Below are 19,681 nucleotides of genomic sequence, written 5' to 3'. Positions count from 1 at the left end.
GTCAATTTCACACTTGATTTCGTTAAACTTCTCACTTTGATTAGTGAAAGATTTGCATTTTTAGGAGTAAATTAAAAAAAAATCAAATAATGTGGAAAGTCGGAAGTGGTGCGGCCTCCGAAAATAGCCAGCGTCGCGGATAATGTCTGCCTGCTGCTGCTGGCCGTGCGCTGCATAAAAGATAATAATAATACGCTGCCGCGCTCGCTCTTCGATGACTACTTTGCTTGCCATACACACCGACACATGGCAATCTTGATGAGAAGTACTAGAGAATTTATCACCCTCTGCCAGCCATGAAAAATCAGCCTCCAGTTAGCCCAACTTTGGCCGCGGCCCACCGCAAGACTCCGCCGTGCCGCGACGCACGCGATTCGCCACTTTGCGCCGGAAAAAGCGAACCTCGCCCGAAACAAAAATCGCCCTTCAATCGTCGTTCGCGCCTGCAGGAAAAAAGGGTTGGCGAATTCGCAAAGGGTGGCGACGCCGAAGGGCGCGAAGGGAAATTCGCGGGCCGCACGCGGTCGCGCGTCAACGGCCACGGCGGATACTTGTGGTGGTCGTTGCGAGAGACCGTCAGCGTCTCGTTGGCGCCGCCAACGAGAAATTTCAGGGCGTCTCTCGTCTCGTTTGCTCGTCTGTCACGTTGGTACCGTGTCAACTCACGCGCCGTTCGGTTGGCGCTCCTGTTTCAATTGGAGATTCTGTTGGGGGCTGCCGACGCGCTCTCCGTGTATTGACGGCAGCTCTCTCGCACCGCTTTTCTCGCGTTTCGCCGATTATTGAGACCGATTCCAGGGCCCAAACACGACCCAGTCGGCGGCCCAAGGTGTGCCGCGGATTATATGAGTGGTGGTGGTGGTGTTTTGCGCACACAAGCGATCTATACACACACGCATTCACGACCATCGCGGAGGTGCTTCACAAATCGGATACTGCTCTGTGCCATGCTGAAAACCGTTGCTAATAATCTCTGGATTAGTCGTAGGTGAGTTTTTTATTTATTTAAATTAACCGAGTTCCTTTGCAGCCGACGTCATTTATATTTAATTATAATCTCAGCGGTGTGTCGCAATCAAGTACGACGTAGGTGAACATTTAAACCCTAGAACAATAGGCCTATTGATGACTACGTGCGAGTCGGATCTGCTGGCTAATTTGCATTTTTGGCCGAATTCATATTCACGGGGGATACGTGTATGTGTGTTTGCGTTGACGCATCGGCTATGCGCACTGAGAACCAGTTCCCTCTTGTCTGCCTGTCAAGCAGGCAAGGGCCGTGCCGCCGCAGAATGGTGAATTTTAAGCAGCGACTCTTCTTTCTTTTTCGCTTCTTTATATTTCGATTGTTGGCCGGTCGAACGAACCAATGTAAAAAAAGCAGCCGATCCCAGAGTGAGATCTCTCTCGCGCAAGGTCTTTCGTGTCAGTTTGACTCCCCACTCGGGTGAACAAAAAAAAAAAAACAGTCATTTCTGAAGAAATTATCCCCCTGATCGGCCCACCCACCCCTTTATGTATTTCCGAATGATAAATAATGCACCGCTGCTCGATGAATTGTGTATGTTTTTCCCCGTCCGCGATCGCCCTCCCCTCCGTCCGTGCCTACAAATGGAAAAAGTGTGTTCATTGATTGTTGTCGCCCTTCGGCGGTTCGCCTCCATCATGTTTTATGGCGAGTCACTGGTCTAGGTATAACATTTGTACGCATCTAGCAGACGTTGCAACCCCCAGCCTGGAATAATGCACTAATGCTCAGGTCACACGGAAGATAATCCGTTGTTGTTCCGTGCAACCCTGTGGGGGCGGCGCGAGGGGTTGCGAGCCGCGAGCCTCCTCGATGTCACGTCGTCCAATAAAATAAGTTATATCCGGAATGGGTTTTATCTCAAGAGGGTTGTTCGGGGAGCTTGTTAATCAACTACTGCAATAAAATCGCATTAAAGTGGTTGTGTAATCGAAAGTCAAAGTTTTGTGCAAAAAAGATTTAAAATAATGATAATTGAAGTAGCGATTCAACGAAGAATTATTGCAAGACAAGCAACTTCTGAATAATTTATATAATTTTTTATTCGGACGAAAACTTCGCTGGAATTATTTCATTTAAAAATAATTTTAATCTTGACCTGCAGCCATCTTGGTTAATTTTGATCCAGTCTGCAAACTTGTTACGTGTTTTAACATTATCTGAATTATTCATAATTTTTCAAGTTTTTATTTGAAACTCTGAGTAAAAAGTTATATATTCCAATTTTTCACTACATTTTTAATCGATTTATATAGATTTTATTTTATTACCGAGAAAAATTACCATTTAAAAATAAATTGGTGATTTGAATTTAAATTCGGCTTTTCCTTGATAGGTTTTGTGAGATGCTTATTAAGAAAACTCTAAATTCTACCACGAAAAAAAATTTAAGCTTTTTTTTTTAATTAAGAATAAATTGGTTGGTTGGATTTTCCAATTGATGATTGAGAAATGCAATGTAATGTTTTATTGCGCTGTCCGTATTTACTTCTGCGGCTAAATACCCTCATTTCTAGTACATTTTTGTGTCAAATTGTTTATTCGTTTCCGCCGCGGGCCTGCGGCTAATGCGCCTCACCGGAATGTTCGTGTAATTTCCATCGAACACCATAATTTATGCCGTTAAAGTGGCGATAAAATCAGAACACGTTGGTCTAGAAGTATAGAAGCCGCCGCGCTCGTTAATTACATGTTATTATTGTATACTTCTTGCCGGCAATGGAATATCAACGTGCTAAATTTTCGTTTAATAAGGGATGAAGCAAAGCAAAGGCGACATAATCCAATTCGGTCGCGGCTAATTGGTCCTCTTTCCGGTCGCCACCGCGCGCCGGCAAAAACCAGCAGATAAAAGGGGTCATTAAAATAATATCGATCATGCGGCGCGCTTGGTCGTCATGCACTTAATTGAGGTTTCCTTGCTCCGGCCAGCAAGCTTCAGAAGTTCAATACCACGCGATTTTTTTTAACATTTCGGCACTCCATTGACTACCGCGTATAATTGAAATCCCCAACTTTAGAGAAAACTTTTTTTGCGGCCATATTTAAATTCGGAAAAGATTTGTTCTAGTTCTTCACAAAATTTTTTCAAAAGAATTTACAAAACTAGTTGGTTTTTTATTACTTTATATAAAAATTGTATGAACTTATAAAAATATTAATATTTTACGGTTCTAGTAAATTAAATTTTTTATTTGCTAGCGAATTTATTGGCAATATCTGCCAAAATTGTGTTTTAAAAAATTAAAAGTATGCAAAATTTAAATTACAATGAAAAGTTGAAACCGGGCGAACCTCGTTGCAAAGAAAAATGAAAAAATAAAGGACAACTGACCCCAAAGGCGACCTGCGGTCTGCTGGTACTCAGGACCGGCACTCAGGTTAGCTGATGAGGCCTGGATTGGCCGAAACAGCTGTCCTAACCAGTAGTGCGGCAGAATACTGTGATTTTGCCAGAAAAGTCTTTGGGTTCATTGCCCTGGAAATTTCTGCCAAAATCACAGTATCACTGTTGACTGACTCTTTTGCTTAATTAATTTCTGCAAATTTTGTTTATTAAAATTAAATTCTCCCATTTTATTTTTACTTTTTTTATTAATTCCTCCCACTTAGTTTTAGTCGGACACAAGAAATCCTAGGTTTTAAAGTACCAGCAGACCGCAGGTCGCCTTTGGGGTCAGTTGTCCTTTATTTTTTCATTTTTCTTTGCAACGAAGTTCGCCCGGTTTCAATTTTTCATGAAATCCACCTCGAGTGTTACCATTCAATTAACAATGAAAAGCTTTGTAAAAATCTTTTAGCTTCATTATCATTGTTGTTTAAATTTATAGAAAATTCATTAAAAAATAAATTATTGAGAGGGAAACATTGAAAAGACACCAGCAAAGATTTTACATTTTATTTATAAAAAAAGACCGCATCCGTAAAAGTGAGCCTCAAAACATAATTTTATTATCCACCTTAAAAAGAAATTATTATAAATTTTATGCATAATTAAATTATTCCATCTGAAAGAGGTTTGATGGTTTTTTGCCTTTCCTTCGTTGCCTTTCGAAATTCACGGGGCCATTTAACTCCGGCGGAAGTTGTTTTCCCATGTCTGCAGTAAGGTTCCTTTGGGTTCGTGCGGCGGTTTATCAATCGCGAGAATCGCAACGGAAGCGAGCAAATAGTTTTCAGCGGCCCGATTATTCACTCGCGCGTCGTCTTGTTAAAGTCTCGGTGTTGTTGAAGACGAGCGTTGCGTTTTCTTTCTTCCTCGAGCGGACACTTGGCTTGGCAAGCGCAGAGAGGTGCGGTATTGATTGAGCAGAAGTTTACACAACTCGCACTTACAACGGTCGCCTCTTTGTAAACAACGCCTCTGCTAGACGCGCTCATTACAAATTACAAGGCGCGCATGGATCGGAGACCGCGGCGACAAAAAAGTCGCTCAAGGGAGAGTCTCGAAAGCGCCTCCCCAGCTAATTGCAACTCGTTATTCTCCAATTATTCAACATCAAATTAACTCTTTTATTAAGCATAAGGAGAAATCCGCCATTTTTAAATGCAAACATAATTTTTATAATAATTTTGGTCAGAATAGAGGAACGTGTGTTTTTCTTAAACAAAAACAACTCACAAATCCCATCCACAAAAAGCTGACTTTAAATTCAAATCACCAGGAATCAACCCCTCGATCGTGAAATTCTACCAAAAAACTTAAATTTGCACTATCATTTTAAAATTAATAAAATTATTTGCTTTCATTTCAAAACTCATTAGAGTACAACTTCAACTTCATTTAAAAAATTTAACAAAGCAATGTGGTGTGTGACAAAATAAAATTAAAATCTTTCACTTTCATTTAAAAATTAATGTATTTAATATTTTTTTTTTTAAAATATTCTTTTTCCGTCTAGGCAATCGACGTAAAATCATGCGTGCAAAAAAGAGGAGCCGCTGTGGTCAGACCCTCCCTGTTTCACATCCTTTCAAACAGCCATAAATATATATGAGCGTTAGCCTCGCTCTGTGGTGCCTCTGCGTATGTGACAAAGTTTTGTGGGCGGAATTCGCAGAACGCCAAAAATGTGTTTGCTCATTTATTTGCTGTCAAAGTGGTTGAGCAAACACAGTCTTGTCATACAACAGATTCCTGCCAAATAGTTCTGGTGTCGCATTAGCAAGTCAACGTGAAAGTTGGATTTCCGAAAGGATTGATTATACGTTTTAAATGGGTTGGGGGAAAAGTGTGACCTAATTACTGTGTCTTAAAAGACAGATTAGATTAACTTAAAACGAGTTAGATAAGAATTACAAGAGCATTGACCACCTGCAGGCCGTTTTTCGCGACGGGGCGCGGCAGAAAAGTGCACTTCTCTGTTTTTAATTTTAGGAATCACAAAATAATCATTTTTTTTTTAATTTATTCATTTTATACTGATGGTGTGTTTCTTTTTTGATTTCAGAACCTAGAATGTTGGGATCTGGAGGCCCACGCGGGCCGGCAGCGAGTTCAGCCGGCACTTTGCTCGAGTCGTGGCCTTGCAGCTGCAGCGTCGTCGTTGTCCAGCAGCAGCAGCAGCGTCTCAGCAGGCCGCAGAGTGGTTGCCCCGCGATTGCCAGTGCTGCCCAGGTCGGCGCAGCGCTGTTTTCAAGTGCATGGCGGAACCAATGAGAGAGAGTCCGCTGCAGGACAGCAGCCACCGCGGAAAGGTGGCAGACCCCTGCAAGAAGCTTTTGTCCTCGAGTGCAGCAGCGAAGCAGGGCAGTGCGCGCGGCGGGGCCGATCCCGCGACAGCAGCAACAGCGCCGGCCTCGAATAACAATTTCGACGACGATAATGAGTGGGACATCGGCATCGGCAACCTAATAATCGACTTGGACGCCGACATCGAGAAAACTAACGAAGGCAAGGCCAGCCACAACAACAACATGGCCTCCACCGGCGGCTCAGGCGGATCTTCCTCCTCCTCGAACGCCAACGCCCCCGCCAAGGGCGGCAGCAGCAGCACCAAGGCCGTCTGTCCGGCGGCGGCCACGGCCGCCGTCGAGCACTCGGCCACCGTCGACAAGGGACTCAAAATGAAAATCAAGCGCACCAAGCCCGGCACCAAGGAGGCCAAGCACGAAATCGTCAAGGCCCCGGTGCCGGAGGCCGCCCCGGCGGCCGCGCCGCCGGCGGCCAGCACCAACGGCGACGCGGCCGAGGCCAAGGCCAAGCACTTCCCCTCCTCGGGCCAGGGCAGCCCCGCGGCCAAGCGCGGCAGCGTCAGCGGCCACCGGCGCGACAAGACCAAGCACCAGACGCCGGCCAAGCCGTCGTCCGAGGCGGTCAACGGGGCGCCGGCCGAGGCCGCCTCCCTGGCCGTCGCCGCCCCCGCGGCCCCCCAGCAGACGTGTGCAGTGCAGGTGAACAATGCGGAGGCGGCCGCAGTGACTGCCCCCATTCCCCCCGCCCTCGTGTTTCCGGCGGCCGCCGTCGCCCCCGCGACCCCCGCCGGGTCCAACCCCTCAACCCCCGCCAAGCTGGCCTCAGCCGCCGACCTGCTGGTCTCGGCGGCCCAGTGCGCCAGCCCTGCCAAGACTGAGGATGCTTCGTCGTCCCCGCCCCCCAGCAAGAAGCTGAAAACGACCCCCGCTGTTAGTTGTACCACTAACGGAGTGAGTGATGCAAAGGTAACAAAAATAATCCGGTTTCTATTCTTTCTGACGGGATATAAAAAGCCTTTTTAGTTTGATCTTTTATTTATACATTCTTCATTGAAAAATCAATCAAGTACTTTCAACTTGCATCCTAAAAGATTAAAGTTAAGATTTCAAAATTTATTTATCAGTTTGCTCGAAATTGTTTTGAAAGTTTTTTTCGCATATTTTTATAATAGCAATTCACTCGGTTTTTGCGCTTCGCCAGATGATATTGGGTTTATATTTTATTTATTTAATATATTTTTTATTCCGCAATTGACGACTGAAAAGTTTCTCAGAGCTGAAATCAATGTGAAATTTGTTGGAAGTCAACTTATTTTAACAATATTATATGAAGAGGTTGTTTGAATCTTAACTTTGTTTGTTTTGTCACGATATGAGCATCGAGTACTCAAATCAATTTGTTTAGGAAGCCGGAATAATAAATAATTAATGGTTACGTCAGTGGCCGCTTTCGACGATATCGTTGCGCATATTTACGTTTTAATTAAAGAGCATCTGCAAATAGTGCAGGCCGCGCGAGTTTGTTTTCTTGTTTGTCACCCGCGATCGGCCGACGTGTTTATTCGCCTTGTAACGAGCTGTTAAACAAGCGACGATTACGCCATTAGTGAATCGGCGTCAGGTGGAAACGAATAATAACGTCTTGAGTAGTCTGAATAGTCGCGCGAGTTGGCTCATTTTAAAACTGCACCGCGTGCGTTAATCGGCTTTGTCTCGCGATCCCTCTTTGTTACTTCATCACTCAACTTGATATATTATTAAAGCATTACGTACGTTCGCAAACAATCTCTGACATCGACTTGCGTCGTAAGCAGATCTTCTTACCAGATAAATCAGCATTCTGCTGCAGCCTTCAGCTTTTATCAATTAAATTATGTGTCAAAGGCGCGGTTTCGATTTGAATTTTAAATTCCTGCAAAAAAAAAAAACTTTTGCCCATCTCAAAAAGCTTTATTATAATTTTTATTCTCTAAAATGCACGTAATAAAAAAATATTAAAATAATAATAATTATAATGGTTTGCTCACAGAAATTATATACAGAACTGCGTGTTTTAAGTTGAAATGTTAAAAAATTGATAAAGCTTGGATATTTTATTTTAATTTATCCTTTGAATTAACACAAGAAAAATTAATAATAAATTATATTTATACGTGCTTGATAATAAAAAATATATTTAAAAAAAAAATTGTAAGAATTGACTAAAACAATAATAAAAAAGTCAAAAATTTGCTAGGACCAAATTAGAGGGGGCCTATCTAAAAATTATACACTAGACAGACACCTCGAAACGTTGTCACCGGCAAAGACACAGCCACGGGCATCTGCGTTTGCTTTTTGAAAGTTTGCTTCAGTTTTATATTTTGTACCTTCCAGAAAATCGACTAGAATTATAAATTACTTTTCGGAGGAAATGATCTATGACAAAGGCATTTTATGAGAAGTGAAAAATAATTTAGGACAAATATTTTAGGGCAAATAATTTTTGAAACATGTAGGAGGTTTGAAATTAGAGGCTACGCAGGTGTCCCAAAATGCGAGTTTTGTAAATTTCTCAGTTAATTCAAATGCAATGAAATTAAAAGCAAAAATATTTCCTTTATTTATATTTCTAGCGCTCTTTTAAATTGAACCCTTTTCTAAGCATGCATCCGATTTCTAATTTTTGCAATTTATTCCATCTGGACCGCCACTCTTGACCTTGACTTTTGACCTTGGTCAGCGAGCATCCTTAACCCTACAAACCGTGATTTGGCGATGGCGGCACTGAAACTTTTCAAGCTTGAATAAAGCGACAGAAACGCGCTTTAAATGAAGTCATGCAAAACCTACTCTCGGGCAAATAATTTATCGCTTCGACTCCCCGGGCAAACCTTGTGCGGCTTCCATGCAACTTGGCTGTGTCAATCGCGTGATTCGTGCAGAAGCCATTTTGTGAAAACTATCAAACCGCCTCGGCACTCAATATCCATTAGCAAAGTGCGAAACAATCCTCTCGCTATTTTTTCTTTCTCTTCAAAACAATTTAACGTCTCTTTAATGGGGGGACTGTAAATCATGTGTCTTGTACAAACAACGTTCAAATAAATTCCGACCACAAATTGAAAAAGCTCATATAAACGTACACAACTTTCACTTATATGCTTGACATGCAAGTCACGCTGGTGTCACGGTTTCCATCGCATTTTGTACAAAAATAAAATATAAATGTAGGGAATTGTTTCATGCGGGTGCAGCGAAAAATGCAAGGTTGAGCAAACGACGCCGGCCGACGGAATATATTATATTATATTTAAAAAACCCAACTTGTCCCCCTGGGCAGTCTCGTCGCGCATTTTTGCTCACGCTCGTCTTATTGCTACAAATTACAACCTAATTGCTCTCTCGCCGGCGCGCCAACAGCACTCGAGAGTTGGAAATAATTTAATGATGGAAAACAACACGTTATTTTATTGAGAGAGGCTCAGCGAGGCAATTTTATCGCGGCATCAATCACCACGCCCACGCGAATAACTACCACTCTAATCGAATCATATTATAAACGCTCGCACAAGGGTCTTTATTTATTTACTTTGCTGTCGATTCGCGCTCGTCGTTATTTTCAATTAGTAGCTCTCTAATTGGAAGAAATTATAATGAAGCCTATATAATTATATAAAAACACGTGATCAAAAAAATATACAAAAAAGGGCCATCCTTTATAATCGAAACTTGGTAGGAAAGTAGAAAAGTCATGTGTTTATTTGTTTGTCATGGTTTTTGAAGTTTTAATTGTAAATTTTGAAACAGGAATTCTAATCTGTTTTGGAAAAATTCAGATTAAAGGTTGAAATTTAAAAGCTCTAATTCGTTTTAGAATCATTTGGTTTTCTTGCTCAGATTCCTTTGCAAAACCTGAAATTAATTATCTTCTTTATATCAACACTTAATTTTATGTCATGATGAATTTTAAAAAATTGTTAAATGTTTAATTAGAATTTTGGAGTTTTTTATGTGTGAGGAAATGTCAAACTATGTATTTTATTAAATTATTTATTTTTTCCTACAAATATCAAATAGACATTATGAGAAAATTCGTACTGAATCCTGCTCATGCAAAAATAAAACTTAATAATTCATTCCAGACTTGTTCTGCGCTTCTTTTCGATTCAGGGAAAGAAAAAGCCTCATATCGAAAGTTCTCCAGTCGCAGACACAAGACACTCCCAAGGTCATGGTCAAAGATATATTTTTTCCCTTGAAAAAAAACTTTCCGGTGCGTCTCAATTTCGACCGCACTTAATTCCAAAGAGAGCAAATAATTGAATTCACTACTTTTCTTAACATTAATTTCGCTTCTCACACGTGGATATTTTTGGGAGCCAGAGCGGTGGAGGACATTAGGCCCGCCAGCCATTTTGTGGTTCGCCAGAAGCTGCGACGTCGACATAATTTTTAATTTATAGGGGAGTTAAGATCGATATCTCTGATGGCATATAAATTGCCCCGGACAAGCACGTATTGATTGCGCGACTCGTAATAGTCGGAAGCAATTAAAAAAAGGCGCCGCACCAATTTTCCCACGAAAATTTGATCAATTTGTTATCAAGGAAAGGATTGACGGGGGGAAGCATGAAAAAAAAACAAGCTTTGTAAAAATAAAAAATTGTATTTTTTTTTTACTCTAAATCAAAACGGCTTGACCAGTTTCGGTAACGGTCTGCAACCCTATTTCATAAGCAAGAAAAAATTTAAAAAATCTGTGAAATTAAAAAAAAAAATCGAAAAACTATTTGAATTGAAATTTACAATTTTTTATAAAAAATATTTTTTTTTTTTCAATTTTGCAGATTTTTTTCCCTTGCTCGTAAATTAGGGTTGCAGTTTTTTTCAAACGTTTTTTTTTCAACGAGTACTTCCATGAACTTCTCCTCGAGTGCCAATTTATTTATTTATTTATGTTCAATTTGATACACAGTCATGAATACTGCAAAAAGCTATAAAACAGAAAAAGCCGGGAAAATAAATGGATTTGAAAAGAGACGCATTACTTCTTCAAACAAGGTTTTATATTTTTTTATTAAAGACACCTCTGGGGTCAATCGGAAGAGAGCAGCGCGCGATATCTGTCCATCGCATTAAGTAAGCCCTTGTCTGGGGGTTGGTTGGTCGGCTCGCTGACTCGGTGTGCCGCGGCGAGCCTGCAGAAATCAATACTACGGTGGTAACAGGCAGCTAACTCTCTGTGAAAACACAGCGGCGGCGGCACCCACGATATTGGTGTGTGTGTGTGTATTGCATTGCACAAACCGACCGCCGGCGATCCGCTGCGAAATTACGTGCTCGGTATCATTCACTGCTGTTTTGCCTCGGCTTGTCGCCCGCTCGACGCCCTAATGACGAGGGTCTTGGAAAAAAAAGTTTGCGCTTTGTGCCGCCGCCGCCGGTGCCGCAGTCAGCACATCTCGAGGCTGCAGACGCCGCCCGGCGCGATTAAAGAGAGGGAAAACGACGAGAGCCAAAAGTGTTGAAAGGATTAAAGAGGGCGAAAATCCGATGAGAGGCTTTTCATCAAAAGCAGAGAATTATTTGCAAAAGTCTGCATTTAAACAAAAATCGCATTTTTATTCTTTTTTCATACTCATTTGAGTTATAATTGTAGTTTGATCTATAAAGTAATGTTTACAAATTCAATTTTTTTTTCAGTTTCATTTGACGAGGGTTATAAATTTCAGATCCTATTTAACGCAGGATCGGATTAATTAGCACTCATTAATTAAAACTCGAATCTAATCTCTATTTTTCTAGTTGAAAAGAAAATCAAAATCGTCTGATTGAAATGAATGAACTCAATTTGATGAAATTCAAATCTAAGTATATTTCATGGAAAATTTTAAAAATTGGTATATTTAATTCGAATCATGAAGTATTTTTAATATTTAAATTCAGTTTGTTTGCGTTGGCAGGATTAAGCATAGGAAGATTAATAAAAATTTTGATTTTGATTTAAATCAACCGGACGGAAAAAAAACTGGAAACTTGAAATTTTGGAAAATCCAATTCTGCGATCACATAAAAATTTTCATGGCAATTTCGCGCTGTTTTAGTAGAGGCAAAAATTCAAAATTTTATTGTTTCCTGGGCTCCAATTCTGAAAAAAGAATTAGTCATTTTATTTTGCCCTGCTGCTGCTGTTTTTTTTCTTTTTTTCTTTTTTCAATAATTCAGTCAATTTTTCTCTCACATTAAAAATCTTTTTCATTTTATATCATACTATCTATCACTTAATTTGGCCTACTGTTAGATCAGCGTTTTTTTTCCAGTTAATCTCTTCAGCGTGATTTAAAAAGCTTATAAAATTTCAAAATTTTTGTAAAATTCCGTATTTTTATATTTGGTATACTTTTATGAACCAAATCAATTTGGTGGAAAACAAAAAGCTCTTGATAATGAAATATATGCAGAGCGGTGCAAGTCTTTGTTTGGCTAAATCGTCAGCAATTAGAACCCATTTTGAATAATTTGCTCGCTCGTGTACTCAACGCTGCAGCGGTCAGCGCATGAGTAATATCGAAACAAAAGTGCGCTCTGGGGTAGCGACTAATGGATCGGATAATGGCTCACGCGGATTCCCACGGGTTGATTCGCGCAAACCGACTTCATCAGAGCGAATTTTTAGCCGGCGCTTAGATGGAATTATTCAATTGATCAATTCAACACGCGCGACGCCGTGATTAATTAATTAAAACCGGCACACACTATTTGTCAACAAGCAAGCAAGCCAGCCGGTGACTGATTGCATCTTTCGCGTTCCCCGCATTATACGTAATCGGCTGATATACGTGTTAATAAGCACGAATTCGCTCGGCGGGCAGGCAGGCAGCGAGCAATAATTAATGCCTGCATCCCACCGTCGCCGCCGCCGCGCCCCTCCTGCCACTCTTCCACCCTCCGCGCTGATCCCCTTCAGCCTGCAAACAGCTTGCACGCTTCACCCCTGCCAACCGGCCGCACTGCGTCGGCGGTTGGCGAATTTTTCATGAGCACACACGCTCGGAAACTATACACAATATATATCCATCCGATCGTGCTAAAACTTGCTCTCTCCGTTAAATATATTCATGCGTCCAGCCGCACGCCCAAATTATACAGAGCGTAATTCTCTAATGACTTTTATTACACGCGCTGCTCGAAATTCGGCTCTGTGTTTAATCCCCTTTTCATTATTATTCCTCCTATTAAGCCCAAATATATATTATTAATTCAAAATTTAATTATTGTCGTTTGGGGAGATAAATTTATCACAATGAAAAACATGGAAATACATTTTTGGAAACAAGCTTTTTAAATTATTAAATTTTTCTCAAATCATTTAACCATTTATTGTTACTGTTGCTAATACATTGTTTTCATAAAATTGTTGAAAAAAATAATAAATTATTTGCGAGCCAAAAAAGGAATTGTTGGGAAAAAAACGGCACAAGAAATTTGCTAAAACTTCCTAGATCAAAAAGACCCCAATCGCCGCAGTGAGCTTTGGTTGACTAGGTTTTTGTTCTTAACACTGATCACAAATTATTATTTAAAAAAATATATAAATGAAATAATGGAATAGAGCACAGCAAAATGTGAATTTATGTGGATATTTCTTACTTCCTTGATTTCTTAAGTATTTTAGGTTTTTTTTATCATTTGAGACGCTCATATTTATTGAAATTCAATTTAAAGATAAAAAAATTAATTCGGTAATAAAATCAATTTTTATTTTTTATTGGAACTCCCTAGAACTCTTGTTGATTTGCTGTGACATGTTTTTTTCTTTTAATGTTTATAATGTTTGACAAGTTTAACCATTCAAAAAAAAAATTCATTTAAAAAATTGCTTCTTCATGAAATTACAAAAAATTGAAGAAATTTCTCCAATACTTGAAATAAGCTTCCAGCGTAAATAATTTGAAGGCTGGTAAAAGGTCTCTTCCGATTGAGACGTTCTCTCAATCAAATACTCACTCGAGCGTGAATTACTGAAAATCTATCCACTCGCCTTATTGACAGTCGGAAACGTTGAAGCGTAAAATCGATAAACCAGCACAGCGCCTCGAAATAGCGTCGCTGTTTAATTATTACCGCGTTCGCCGTTATTTGCGTCTCGGTGGTGAACAATACGATTCTCACTACTATTTTGCAAGTCAAATTCCAGCTTGGAACTTTGATATACACGGCGTGTTCCGACCGCAACTCATTTCATTAACTCAAAGTGCGTTTTCATCTCCTTGTTCGCAGGTGGATGTGAGCGATGTGTGTGTGGGAACAAGTGTCGGCACCATTACAGAGCCAGACTGCTTAGGCCCTTGTGAACCAGGCACCAGTGTCACCCTCGAGGGTATCGTCTGGAACGAGACAGAAGGAGGTCAGTACCTTTTTAATGTAATAACCTCCTCACGTTCAGCCACCAGAACGCTAAGATGGCGCCACAATTGTTGCAGGGTTATTAAATATATAGGCAAAATAATAATAAAAAATCTTATTTTTTAAATCCTTGTCCGTAGAGTCATGTTGCAATTATCTGCCCTTATTTCATACACGTATCGAGATTATTATAAAGTTCAAAAACAACAATGTTGGATACATTAAAATTAATTTATGCGCCGGTGTGCATACGAAAGAAGTAGACTGACATTATATGTCGTGCTGCTACGCTATTATTCTACTAAAATGAAATTGTCTTGCAGGTGTGCTTGTGGTAAATGTCACATGGCGTGGCAAAACGTACGTGGGAACTCTACTAGACTGCACTAAACACGACTGGGCGCCACCAAGGTATACCTACCACTACGTACACTATAAATTAAGCGGTTAGCGAGTGTCTCCCGGCTCTCGTAACCGCACTCTGCCTCCGTGATTGGAAAATTCCTTCTCGGGGCGTTGGCCGTCTCTTAATGATTTTTCAAACGCCTCAAATGCGTAATGATAGTGATGAGCTGGTCGTTAAATTCTTTTGAGGTACAAATTAGACAAATTTCTAGAAAAAAAAAACCAACAATGAATAAAGCACGGCTTCTTTTATGACAATTTTAACAGCTCAATTTATTAGGTATTTTTTAGAATAAATTTATATGTATGAATAAGAATGAGATTCAAATCCCTCTTAGGCATAGAATAATTAATTAGAAAGTAAATACATGTAATAGAAAAATTAGTCGTCGTAAAGAATTCATTCGTTTTGTAATTTGTCGGATGATACTTGAAAAATTTAGGTTTCTTGCTTCACAAATTTCTAATGCATCCTCAAATTTCAGATTTTGCGACTCTCCAACTGATGATCTCGACGCTCGCGCGCCCAAGGGCAGAGGGAAGCGAGGTCGTGGCTCCTTCTCGACGCCCGCAAATGATCTCAGCAACTTCACCGAGACTCGCTCCTCGGTGCACAGCAAACTGCGCAACGGTGCCAAAGGTCGTCGCGGAGCAGCTGGCTCTCCAGCGCCACCCTCTGTGCCCGTCTTCCCCAGACCCGACACCAACAACAAGCGCAAGGGTCGACCCAGTGAGACGGAGGAGCCCAACGGCGCCGCCGCTGGAAAGCGCAGCCGTTCGGGCTCCAGAGGCCCCACGGCCAGTCCTCCAGCCTCGCCTGTGCTGCTCGAGTGCCCCGAACCGAATTGCTCGAAGAAGTACAAGCACATCAACGGCCTCAAGTACCACCAGTCGCACGCGCACGGTGCCGTCGAGGAGGAACTTGACTCGAAAGACGCCATCAGCCTTTCGGAGAACGACGAGAGCAACGCAGAAGTGCCTTCGGTGCCTGCGAGTCCCTCGCCAGAAAAATCGTCGCCGATGGTCAAGGTGGAGGTCAAGAAGGAGTCGACCCCCGAGCCGCAGCCAGTGTCGCCAGGTGCTCCGGTTGAGCCTGAAAAGGAAGTGCTTGTGTTTCCCGAGGAGCAAACTGCTCCGCCTCCGACTGCCCCTCAGTTTCCTCTTGTGGCCAAGCCCGTGGTCTCTCCTGCCGTGGCGGCGCGGCCCCCTGGGCCGCACCCAGTGCTGAATGTACCCACGCCCCCGAAGTTGTTGCAACCAGCGAGTCTGGGTGAACCGAAACTCAGTGAAAAGTATAAGGTGAAAATCCCCACGCCGCCTGTGCAGCAGCGGCCGCCGTCAACACCGACCATCAAGGCTGTGCAGCCACTGCCTCCTGCGCCCACTGCCAAAGAAAAGCCGGAAAAGCAGCAGGCACCAAAGTCACCCCTCCCTGCCAACTTGACCCCCAAGAAGAAGACGCCAAGAAAGTCGCCGACCAGCAGTCCGCTGCCAGACCAACACAACGGTCTGGTTTTCCCCTCGGAAGTGGCGCCTTCCTCACCTCTCCCCCTCACTCAGCCCACCAACGAGGGGAGAGAAGAGGTCCAGAGTCCCGCCTACTCGGACATTTCCGACGACGGCGCTCCCGTCGACGCCGAGGTCAAGTCGCCCTCCAAACCTGGTGACAAGAAGGTGGACGGCCAAGCGCCTCTCGGGCCGTACGGAATGTTTCCGTACTACGGCCAGACGCCTTACCTTCCGGTGAACGCGGTGCCGGTGCCTGACAACAAGGGCAAGGACGACAAGGACCCTTCCAAGGACAAGGAGAAGAAGGAGGAGTTTGCGCAAGGAAAGCCAGGTGCCCCCGGATCGCAGCCGCAGCAGGCGCCGCCCCACTACTACCCCTATGGCTACTACCCTTACAACCTGGAGGCTTCGGCGTACCCTCTGGCAGCAGTGGTCGTCGACAAGTACGTGGACGACAAGGAAATTAAAATCAAGGAAGAAAAGGTGGACAAGGAAGTGACCAAGCAAGGACAGGTTTTGAACAAATCTATCAAAAGTGAGGTGAAAGACAAGCAAAGTGAAAACCACCAGATATTGAAAGAGAGCATCGAGCTGAAGAGTCAGATGGGCGACAAAAAGTTCTACGAGTACCCGTACCACGTGTACCAACGTCAGCAGGAGGATTACCGCCGCTACATGCTGCAGCCGGACAAGCGGAAGGACGTGCAGCCGCTGGACGCCACCGTCAACAAGGAGCCGTCCAGCAAGAGCAAAAACTCGCCGAAACCGGCGCCCAAAGAGGACAAGCCTGAGAAAAAGGAGTCCTCGGCGGAGAAGAACAAGCAGGAGGGGGTGAAGCCGACGATGGAGACGCAGGGGCCGCCCCCGCCGACCAACTCGTACGCCTACTTCAACCCCAACTACATGCAGTCGGCGCACTACAGCACCCTGCCCTTCGACCCCAACCACCCCGTCTACAGGGGGATGAGCCCCATGCTGGTGCCGGGCCCTTACGGCGCCACCCCGTACCTGCACCCCCCGATGCGGTACCCTGGGCCGGAGGACCTGTCGCGGGGGCCGCCGGCCGGCGCGCCGACCAAGGCCCTGGACATGCTGCAGCACCACGCCTCCCAGTACGCTTACTCCTCGCACAAAATCCACGAGCTGCAGGAACGCGCCCTCAAGTCGCCGACCCCGGGGGCCAAGACGCCCTCGACGGCGACGCCCCCCAGCTCCGGCGGGCCTCCCTCGTCCGTCCCGGGGGCCACTCCTCCCTCGGCCCCTGGACGCAGCGGGCCGCCGAGACCCTCGTCGGGGGGCGCGACGGCGCCAGGGGGCCCTTCACCGGCGTCGAGCAAGACCCCGGCGCCGGGGGACAAGGACCCCCTGGCGCCGCCCCCCATGCGGTCGCCACCGCCACAGCGACACGTGCACACGCACCACCACACGCACGTCGGCCTCGGCTACCCCATTCTGCCGGGACAGTACCCGACCCCGTACGGAGGTAAGCCCGTGCTGAATGATTTCGAAGATTCATCTTATTAACTGGTCACGTACTGAGAGCGAGCTTCAAAAGTTGAGAAAAGTTAGTTTCACACTTTTTACCTTCTTAAATTATGCAGATTGAGTGCGATTCAAGTTCCTTTGACTGAACTTTGAAAAAACCTTTAGTCATTCCACACAACTTTTATTTCTTTATTTAAACACAGTCAAAATCTTGATAGCCCCACTTATCTGAAAATTTAAATAAAGATTAAAAAATAAATTTTGATTCCTTAAAATTAAACTTAAAAAATTATATAAGTTTGTTCAATAGGATTAATAAAGTGAATCGCCCTCATCATGTGTAGTTCAAGTTTTGATCTTCTAAATGTTAGACTATTTTGCGTTTGTGTCTCTCTGTAAATTATTTAATTTTTATTTCGATTAAATTAAGTATATAATTCTTACTTAAAATATTTAATTGCTATTGTGCTACAATCGATTTGTTATTATAAATTTGACTAACCGAATTTTGCCTTATCTTTTTGCAGCGGCTGTGTTGGCGACCCAGCAGGCGGCTGCAGCTGCTGCATCAGTAGTCAACCCCGTCTACCCGTCAGCATCGACCCCAAAATAACGTTGAGACTTCGCCGCGAAGTGTGTACATGAGAATTATTAGTATAAATATAATGTTGTTGACGGTCCAGAATTGATGAAGATTGAAGATCTTTGTGCAGATCATCCAGCAACCTGACACTCTTAGTAGGAACCAAAAGAAAGAAAGAAAATACACTATCACACGCAAGTCTTGATTTCTCAAGTTTTATCAGCGAGAGCTTAAGATATTTAGTAATGGCTGTAAAATTCCATTTTTCTATACGAATATGATTATTTTATGAATCGTCCCCCAATACACAAGCTGAATCAGCTGTGAGAAATTTTTAGTTTCAAAATCCTCTGCCACTCTTTTTTAATTAAATCTCTAATCAAACGAGAAAATGTACGGAGTTGCTCCTCTGAGTGTGTGGGTTGGTTTTTCGGAGCTCTTATTGTGAATCTTACATGGGAATCGAGGTTGTCTTCAGTTTTTCTTTAATTGTTTGTGTATATTTGTAAATTTCCGTGCAAAGAGATCTCGGTCCGAGGCTGAAATTAGCTGATCAGGACGAGTATTTCTTTTTGCAGTCAAAAAGTCAAAAACTTATTTTACCAAATTGCTTTTAATTTTCATGATCGCATGAATGTCAAATTGTTGAAAATATAATGTTTGTCCCGCAAAGGCTGTAGCATTTTTTTCTAAACTTAGTGAGCGGCCTGTACAATACTCAAGATGTGTTGATTAAAGCAAATGAATGCGGAAAAAAAAGTTTGCAAATCAAAGTGCACCACCATAAAATAAATACACACACTCACATCTCTACTAGCTCTAGGGTTTAATATCGAACGACATACTTGCTAGCTTATTTGTAACTCGCATGCTATTGATTCCTCTCTTTTCAATGTCCATTGATTAATTTGTCTGAATTGTATACGCGGTGCAGTCGTTCTTCACGAGAGTATAAATATATGAATGATTTTATTAATTTTACGAGTGAATTTTCACCGGTTTTACACTCAAGCGACTCTTGAACATTATCAATGTATGATATTTAAATTACGAGAGGAAAAAACGAAGAAATCCAAGTATCCCATGTTAGATTACTATGCATGTATGTATAAAACTAGCTAAGTTGGAAAAATCTTGATGTGATCACAATTATTCACTGCATAGTCCTTAGAGAGAGAAATGAACGAATCGAATAAAAACCTATTGCATAGAGAACGAAAAAATGATTGAGTAATTTTCCTTGTCGAGTTCAGTGTACATGAAGTGAAATAAAAATATTTTTGTTCATTTTAATTGTTATCATAAATAATGCTACTATAGGCTGTCGATCAATAATTTGTAATGTAAATGAAAACTTTTTTAGAATAGAAATAAAAAAGCAAATGTTTTAATTCAATAAATCCGAAACAATATTTCTTTTCTAGATCTATCAACTCCAAATATTTTTATGAAACAAAAGAAAAATTCCTAATGAGAATTCAAGTTTTTAACATTAATTTGTGGAATAAATTTTGATTGATCACGGCCTCCATCAGTATAATAATACTAATAATACTAATTATAAAATTAAATCTTATTATGATTAATTA

General features: G+C 42.3%; 1 protein-coding gene across 3 annotated transcripts; it reads left to right on the top strand.

Moving 5' to 3' along the window:
- The first annotated feature begins 692 nt into the window (after positions 1–692).
- LOC132198639 (zinc finger protein 608-like) lies at positions 693–19,492 on the top strand. 3 transcript variants are annotated; one of them, XM_059622790.1, is made up of 6 exons: positions 693–984; positions 5,479–6,688; positions 13,985–14,111; positions 14,434–14,521; positions 15,001–17,507; positions 18,037–19,492. In XM_059622790.1, the coding sequence occupies exons 2-6, from the start codon at positions 5,672–5,674 to the stop codon at positions 18,120–18,122; spliced, it is 3,825 nt and encodes a 1,274-aa protein (XP_059478773.1). In that variant the 5' UTR covers positions 693–984; positions 5,479–5,671; the 3' UTR covers positions 18,123–19,492. The 3 variants fall into 3 exon arrangements, with proteins under 3 accessions (XP_059478773.1, XP_059478772.1, XP_059478774.1); XM_059622789.1 differs by having other exon boundaries at positions 693–988; XM_059622791.1 differs by having other exon boundaries at positions 693–988; positions 15,001–17,588.
- The last annotated feature ends 189 nt before the right edge of the window (positions 19,493–19,681 follow it).

The sequence above is a fragment of the Neocloeon triangulifer genome, unplaced genomic scaffold (assembly GCF_031216515.1).
Source record: "Neocloeon triangulifer isolate White Clay Creek 2 clone unplaced genomic scaffold, ASM3121651v1 ptg000013l, whole genome shotgun sequence".
Taxonomy (NCBI): domain Eukaryota; kingdom Metazoa; phylum Arthropoda; class Insecta; order Ephemeroptera; family Baetidae; genus Neocloeon; species Neocloeon triangulifer.
This window is presented reverse-complemented; position numbering and strand designations above follow the sequence as displayed.